Genomic DNA, 8605 nt, shown 5'->3' with positions numbered 1-8605 from the left:
GACGCGAATTCGAACGCCGACTGTTGATTGGCGGAGCCTGCACGGCCGCCCCGCCTCTCCGGCCGGGGCTGGGGTCCCCAAAGCTCGCGGTTCAGGGCCAGCCTGCAGGGGCATCTCTGGATACGCTCTGGCCTTGGTGGGCCCGGCCTGTTCTGGTCTTGGGCCTTGCTGCTGACTGGGCTGCAGAGGTCCTGGCGATGCGAGCCCACTGCGCGCAGTGGGTGTCAGTGAAGGTCTAAGCGCACCGGCTGCGCCTCGGGCCTCGGATCTCTCGGAAGGATGCGGCGCGGCGCGGCGCGGCGCGGCGCAGCCGGGACCCAGACGTGATCTTCTGCTTGGACGCAGGCGAGCCGAGCCTGCACCTGAGAGCAGCGTCACGCCCAGGCTGCCCCTGACCTTTCCAGCCGCACGCCCTGCTTTCCGCCCTTGCTTCAGGCGAGAAGACTCCTAGTTAGGTGGCGAACAGTGGAGCTACTATTGGCATAGATCGTAAGGCTGAAAGTGGAGTTCGGAGACCTGGGACTTCATGGACTCAGCCAGCACGTTTAACTCCTTCTTCCTTTGAAATGTGGCTCACCCTGGATCCCTCCTCCATCCCTGCCCCAGGGCAAGACGTCACCCTCTCACTGGCACTAGATATCCTCACCTGTTTGTCCCCTATATCTCCTGACACCTGGGAGTCCTTCCCAAAATAGACGTGCAAACCCGCGTACTTTACTGGATGCTGCAGCCACAGCTGAGCATTCCGTTCACTCAAGTATTAGGCAGTGCCCACGCAATCTATCTTTCAGGAACCAGCTCACATCCCACCTCTTTCATGAGACATTCTGACAAGAAAAACCATGCAATTTCCTGGGATAAGTGTTGATGGAGGAAGGTAGAGTGACTTTTCCTGGAGAAGTCAGGGAATCTGGGACAAGGCACTCCTCCTCCTCTCCCACAGCCTCAGTTAGTCCCTGTGCCTCCACCCTTTAAGCTCACTGAACCCCTTCAGGGTACTTGGTCTGTGCTCAGCAGCCAGGTACACATGGAGAAGTCATGGTGCCAAGGCTCCATGCAAGACTGGAACAGGAAACAGAGAAGTAAATGGATGATCACAATCACAACGTGCCATATGAGGCCCTAGAAGCTGGAGGTCGAGGAGGGGCAGGGTGATGCGCACAGGAAGAGTAGTGGATAGAGCAGAGCGAGCTTCGGGCGTGTTCCGCAGAGGCCCCATGTTCGACACCAGAGGACAGGAGGAATCCACCCAAACTTCTAAGGTTTTTCATCATCTTCACCCCACCTTTGTTTCCATTGGTTACTGTTTCTCGATTGGGTATTTTGTTGTCCTCCCCACCCTCCGCACCCTTTCCTTGTTACTGGTCTCCCCACACCAGGCAGAGGTGCACTCTTTCAGTGTTAGGATTTGGTGGCACTGTGAGGGGACTAAATCACCACTCTCACTCCCCTGTGATATTGCATCTTTGTGGAGTCCAAAACAGCACCTGTCATCACTCCAAGTCCCTCAGTTGTCTTCCATCTTGCTCCTATGTTCTTATCACGCGCTTTTATTTCTTCAGAGGTAGTTTTCTTATTTTTCAGAAATAGGTGTTTTTCTCCTGGCTATGCTACAGCCCTACCTTCCCTCACCCCCATCCACTGCCCTGGCAGGAAGAGCCCCTAGGACCCAGAGGGTGTGAGAAGAGCCTGTTTCCCACTGGGCTTTAGGAGGGTGAGAGAACTCACTGGAAAAGTCTAGATAGTTGCAAGCTCAGAAAAGTTCCTGGCTGGAATAAGATAGCAGCTGAAGGCCTAGGGGTGAATGAGAAAGAAACTTAAGGGTGGCAGGGTGCAGAGGAGGGAGTGAGGAAAAGTGAAGCAGGCTGGGAGACTGAGGGATCCCTGCACTTGGGGGAGAAAAGAAGAGGAGCCTTCAGAGGAGGCAGACAAGGAGCTTGGGAGGAACGAGGACTAGGGGCAGTGGCAAGAAGGGGGCAGGGGACACTGTGAAATGCCTCAGAGCAGTCACAGGGAAAAGGAATGGAGTGGGTGTGGCAGCCAGGGATGTGACAGTGCTATCATTCTGGTGATCGATGAGGGAAGGTAGGGAGTCAGGGCAAGGATGGTAGACACCATCGTCCCAGAGCATGGCTGAGCAGGGAGGGAGGGAACCACCTGCAAAGGAGGAGCCGAAGGGGCTTTTCAGAGGGGCCAGTGTGACCACGCTGGAGAGGGAAAGGCTATTTGACAGGGCACATCTCAGAGGAGAGCCCTCTTCACCAAGGCGCATAGCCACGTCCATCCGCACTCAAGCTGGATGGTTGAGCTCACGGCCTTAGCTCAGTGCTCCTCACAATGGAGCTGCATCAGAAGCACATGTTAACATAGGGTTTCACTGCAACACAGATTGCTGGGCCTCTGACCCCCAAATTTCTGATTCAACAGGTCTGGGGTGGGGCCCAAGAATCTGCATTTCTAACAAGTTTTAAGATGACGTGGATGCTTCTGGTCAAGAATTCCACTTTGAGAACTTCTGCCTGAGTTGAATCCTGGTTCTACCATCTGTTGACCATGGAAAGTTGCTGAATATCTCTAACTCTCAGCTTACTCTTCTGAGAAATGGGGATGATAATCATGTCCACATCATGGGTTGATGCAGGGTCACATAACAGGCTCACCTCTAACATTTACATGGGCCAGAGCAGAGAACAAATGGAGCCCCACAAATCCAAATACTTAAATACTGAAAAATTGTGACTTAGGTTAGCAAACTTGTCAGTCTCTTCTCTCCTCCGACCTTCAGAAGTATAGCATCACTACAATCATGGTCACCCCAAACCCACCGCCTTCATGCTCCTGACAGGACATGGCAGGTATTCCTCTGAGGCTGCTTCCACAGCCAGGTCTCAGTGAGGCCACAGGTCACTCAGATGAGACTCAAGGAGATCGTTTTCCACGGAAATGTACTTGGGTTCTCCACCAGGCCTCTAAGGTGAGTGGCCTCAATCTGACAGAGAGCCACACCCACCCCTCCACCCCCAAGCTCACTGGGTCTGTGAGTAACTCTACCTCTTGCAGCCCATGGCAAGCTGTGTGCACCTGGGCTAACCTGGCGCTGGGAACTCTTTATTATAGCAAGCCAGGCTTTGAAGGAAGTGGTGAGGGAGGCTTGGAGGAAGGTCAGGAGGCAGGCGGAGAGTGTGATGGAGAGGGAGGCTGGGAGGGAGGCCAGGTAGATCAGGAGGAAGGCCTGGAGGGAGGTGGAGTAGGAGGCCAGGAAGGAGCCTGGGAGGAAGGTTGGAAGAAAGGCTGGGAGGGAGATGGAGTGGGAAGTGGAAAGGGAGGTTGGGAGGGAGGCAGGAAGGGAGGTGGAGAGGGTAATGTGGGGCTTGCTGACTCTGCTTGCCCTTGTTTGCTTTCCCCTTGGGTGTAGGGCACAGGGCAGGTGAAGCTCAGGAAGATGTCTTCCAGAGAGATCTGGTTGACCGTGTAGTCTTCCAACATGTACTTCTTCTTAGCTTGCTTCATAATCCCAAACACCTGTGGGAAGGGAGAAGGCCACTGTGGACGAGGGGCACAGGGAAGGGGAGAGGAGGCAGCAGGGGATGGAAAGAGGGAGGGCCTTTGGGGTTGTGACAAAGCCCTCAAAGGTCCATCCCTCTCTAAGCTGCCCCTAGACCACCTCTCAAGAAGTGAGTCCCATGTAATTCAATTGTCTGGGATCTCAGGGAAAGGGACCCTGTCTGGGAATGGTGCCAGAAGGCCCCAGCTGGGCCCCTGGCTTGTTGTATGACTCTGGGCATATGGCATCCCCTCTCTGAGCCTGCTCCCCTCTCTGTGAGGGGGCAGAAGAAGCTGATCTCTAAAGTCCCTTCTGGCTCAAACACCTTATGTTCTATGAAATCCGTGTGAATGTTGCAGCAGCACGGAATGAGACTTTTACCCAAGAGAACACCAGAAAGCAGGTGACATCAGAGTGTGCTCCCTCTGATGCCCAGGTATGTGCTCACCTTCGCCCAGCTGAGATCATCGCTGGGCAGGTGGTAATGGACCATCCCTTGGTGCTCATCTTCCAGGATGCTGCCTTCACAAAGGAGAGACCATGTTCCTGTGAGGGCCAGACTGGAGGGGCACAGGAGGAGGGCCTGGACCCACGAACTTGTGGCCCTCATCCCAGGGGTCAGGGATGGACAGATGCATAGACACCCTCTTCACAGCGGCACACACCTGGGAAGTTCAGGTCCACGAATGCCTTGAACTCCTCTAGGGCCTCCTGCTGCCCATCACTCTGGATCTTGGCCCGTAGGGCATAGCCACTGCCAAACTTGCTCTTGAGGTGCTGGGGGCTGCCTAGGCACTTGAACTGACCCTGCACCATGATGGCCAGCCGGGTGCACAAGGCCTCACAGTCCTCCATGCTGGGGAGAGGGGGCAGAGGCCTGATAGCGCACTGGGGGATGCTGATGCCTGCCCTCCATGTCAAAAGATGTGCACATGGGAAAGTGTGGACACCCAGATCAGGCTGTTCCTGATTCCCATGCTCAGGGTATGGCTCACACAGCAGAGCCTAGGGATTCTTCTTATAGACTCTTCACCAGCTGCTGACAGGTCTTCTGTCCACCCAGCCCCTCCCAACCTACCCCTCCCACAAGCCCCTGTCCTGGCTCTTCCACTGACCTACACAGACTCTGGCTCTACCTGTGGGAGGTGATGACATTGGCCTTGACGGATTTGCGGGCCCTCACCACAGTGCCCCAGAGCAGGCGCCGGGCCACGGGGTCCATGCCAGTGGACGGCTCATCCAGGAAGATGACCGTAGGCTCTCCAAGCAGGGCGATGCCAGCACTCAGCTTCCACTTGTTGCCACCACTAGGGAAGAAGAGGAGAGTTTGGGTGAATGGCAATCATAAGTTTCCAATAGTGCAATCCTCCCTCCATACCCTTGGTGGGGGCTTTCGGTAACATGGCCCACCACCCTCCCCCAGGGTTGCACTGTGACTTGGCGGTCTACTCAGCATACAAACCATCCCCCTGGACACTTATTTCATCAGTCCAGGGTGAGCACGTGGTCCATAAATCTCCTCTGAGGGTTGCTATGGGTGATGGGGGTAAGGGCATAGGGTGATTTTAGTTAACTTTCTTTTAAACAAACACATAGCATTTACAATATACAAGGCAATGTTCTAAACTTTGCAAGTGTTAACTCATTTAATCTTCAAAAGATGCAAGGAAACAAGGAAACATTCTTGAAACTGAAGCCAACAGAGAGGGAAGAGACAAGGACTACATCATGTGACTTCCCAGTCCAGGGAGTGAGGAATCACTGCGAACCTCCAGGGGTGCTGTGCACAGCTCGGGGGAGTCCTGGGACTCTGGAGATCTAGTTTGAGTTGGGTTAGGATCACTGGCAACAAGACTGAGGACTCCCCCAGGCTTCTCAGCAGAACATCAACAGCTTAGATGCCTCACACACAGCAAGATAAGGTAATGTGTGCTTGAAATGCAAGCCTACCTAAAATTAGAAGCCCTTTGGGAGGTGGCAGGAAGTATAACAGCTGTGGTGCATCTGCCTATCAGCTGCCCAGGGCCAAGAGGAAGAACTGCTTTGGGGCAGCCCAGGTCCTTGACTGGTACTCATAGTGGGGTAGGGGAGGGGTTGGGGAAGAGGCTGCCTCCCCGAAAATCCATGCAGTGGCATGGACCCCACAACTACCCCAAGCACGGAGCTGATGGGCCTTGCCCTACACCCCAGCAATGAGAAGAGCCAGAGTGCATCGATTACTGAAGGGGGAAGGGCCGAGAGAACCGCAGGTCCCACCTGTAGGTCCTCACCAGGCTGACGGCATATGTGTACATGAGTAAGTCATCAAGAATTTGGTCCACGCAGGCACTGCTGTGGCGCTCAGGGATGCCCCGCAGCCGGGTGTACGTGACCAGCGTCTCCCGGCCCATCATGTGGTCCAGCAGGGCATCAAACTGGGGGCAGTAGCCAATCCACTGCCGCACCTGGGGTTGGAACACAGTCTGATGGGGAGTGGCATCAGAAGGTAAGGTGTGGACTGGGCAGGGGCCTGCTTCTGCTCTGTGCACACCCACATGTGCCAGGGGAACAGATGTGTGCCAGGGAGTGCATGGGCCAGCGATGACGTTAGGCAGCCTGGATGCAGCACTGGGTGGTGGCGTGAACACCCATTCTGGAGGCCGCATATGGGGTTGGAGCACTTACTTCCTGCCTCCTTGGCAGGAAGCCTCAGCGACCAGCACTTCTTTACCTCTCATCACCTTCTAGTGTCTGGTCAATAGAAGACATTTTATTTTTTTCCCCTTTAAGCATATTTTCTACTAGACATGTACCCATGAATAGATTTTCTTTGTAAGGCTGTTTGAATCTCTCACAGGGTGGTCAGGTGAGGGTGCACCTCCAGACTTTTGCATGGCTGTGTGCTCCCCGCAGAGGACCGATTATATTGTTTTTGCCAAACAGTATCATCCATTATCTACCATTCTGCGACATTCTTTTCAACTCAATGTTATGTTTTAAAGATCTTCCTTGGTCAGTAAATACAAACCCGCTCAAATTCAATTTAACTGCTACTTAGTCATCCAGGGAAAGTTTCTAGATTTGACTTGGCTTTATTAAAATTTCAAGCACATATGTGATATTTCCAAGTTTTTGCCATCTTGAACTTGCAGTGAGCCACCCTGATTTGTGCCCATATTCAAGTGCTCCCCTGGAGTCGATGATGAAAATAGTGTGATGCCATTTTTGAAAGATAACCAACGTTCTTCCTTCCCCTTTTTTCCTCCCCTATGAAGCAGCTGGACAGCTCTGTGCTCCACCATCTGGGAGTGGTGGGTGGGGAAGCTGTGATGGGATGCAAACCAGAAAACTACCTGGAGTGTCTGCTTCGGGAATAACGTTGGCAGGGTCATCACCTAGTTAAAGGCAGGGCTTTGGATTCCCAGAGTGGGGCCTCCTCCCCTGAAGACAGGTGTTGGTGGGGGGGAACTGCTGAGAAGAAAAACACAGAGGACTTGAATAAAGATGCTTCAAATATTTCACTATTAAATATGAAAATTTCTGACTGCTTTTATCAAGAGATTTTAACCTAATGTTTCTTCTATTTCTAGTTTGCTAAAAAAATTTTTATTGATGTATAGTTGATTTACAATATTAAATTATCTTCAGGTATACAACATAGTGATTCACTATTTTTATAGATTATGCTCCATTTATTAGAAAATAATGGTTATATTTCCCTGTGCTATACAGTATATGCTTGTTGCTTATTTATTTTGTACATAGTCATTTATATCTCTTAATCCCCTACCCCTATGTTGCCCCTCTCCACTTCCCTCTCCCCACTGGTAACCACAAGTTTGTTCTCTATATCTGTGAATCTGTTTCTGTTTTGTTATATACATTCATTTGTTTTATTTTTTAGATTCCACATCTAAGTGATAACATAAAGTATTTGTCTCTGTCTGACATATTTCACTAAGCATGATACCTTCTAGGTCCATCCACGTTGTTGCAAATGGCAGAATTTCATTCTTTTTTATGGCTAAGTAATATTCCACACTCTCTCTGTCTCTATCTATCTACCTACCTACCTACCTACCTACCTATCTAATGTCTTATTTATCCACTCATCTGTTGATGGACATTCAGGTTGCTTCCATATCTTGGCTATAGTAAATAATACTACTATGAACATAGGGGTGCATGTATCTTTTTGAATTAGTGCTTTAGTTTTCTTCAGATAAACACCCAGAAATGGAATGGCTGGATCATGTGGTAATTCTGTTTTTAGTTTGGGGAATCTCCATACTGTTTTCCATAGTGGTTCCACCAATTTACATTCCCACCAACAGTGTACTAGAGTTCCCTTTTCTCCACATCCTCACCAACATTTGTTATTTGTAGACTTTTTGATGATAGCCATTCTGACAGGTGTGAGGTGATAATCTTGTTGTGGCTTTGATTTGCATTTCTCTGATGATTGTGCATCTTCTCATTTGCCTGTTGGCCATCTGCATGTCTTCTGTGGAAAAATTTTTATTCAGTTATTCTGCCCATTTTCAAATTGAGTTGTTTGGGGTTTTTTGGACACTGAGTCATATGAGCTGTTTACACATGTTGGTATTAACCCCTTAGCAGTCATATCACTGGCAAATATTTTTCTCCCATTCAGTAGGTTGCCTTTACATTTTGTCAGTGGTTTCCTTTGCTGTGCAAATGGTCTGAAGTTTAATTAGGTCCCATTTGTTTATTTTTGCTTTTGTTTCCCTTGCTTTAGAAGATAGATCCAAAAAAGATAGTGCTATGATTTATGTCAAATAGTGACCTATGCTCTTTTCTAGGAGTTTTATGGTTTCTGGTCTTACTTTAGGTTTTTCATCCATTTTGAGGTTTTTGTTTTGTTTTGTTTTTTACAAAGGGAAATTTATTTCAAAAGCCTAAAGGAACATTTACTTTTGAACAAGGTGATAAACAGGTGCCTTGCAAAAGAAAAAAAAATCCATGACATGAAATTTTCTGTTCAAATTTTTGAAGCAAAAATAACCCAAGTTGTGCACTATTGCCTTAGGAAAGAGAAGGGGAACAGTGAGGTGGTAAAGG

General features: G+C 50.2%; 1 protein-coding gene across 1 annotated transcript in view; it reads right to left on the bottom strand.

Moving 5' to 3' along the window:
- Positions 1 to 235: 235 nt before the first annotated feature.
- LOC102512074 (ATP-binding cassette sub-family A member 17-like) overlaps positions 236 to 8605 on the bottom strand; it is a 108722-nt gene continuing 100352 nt past the window's right edge. The window contains 6 exon segments of the mRNA XM_014562744.2: positions 236 to 356; positions 3341 to 3522; positions 3993 to 4066; positions 4210 to 4400; positions 4681 to 4851; positions 5801 to 5988. Of these exon segments, the coding sequence (XP_014418230.2) occupies positions 236 to 356; positions 3341 to 3522; positions 3993 to 4066; positions 4210 to 4400; positions 4681 to 4851; positions 5801 to 5988 (927 nt within the window).

The sequence above is a fragment of the Camelus ferus genome, chromosome 18 (assembly GCF_009834535.1).
Source record: "Camelus ferus isolate YT-003-E chromosome 18, BCGSAC_Cfer_1.0, whole genome shotgun sequence".
NCBI lineage: Eukaryota > Metazoa > Chordata > Mammalia > Artiodactyla > Camelidae > Camelus > Camelus ferus.
This window is presented reverse-complemented; position numbering and strand designations above follow the sequence as displayed.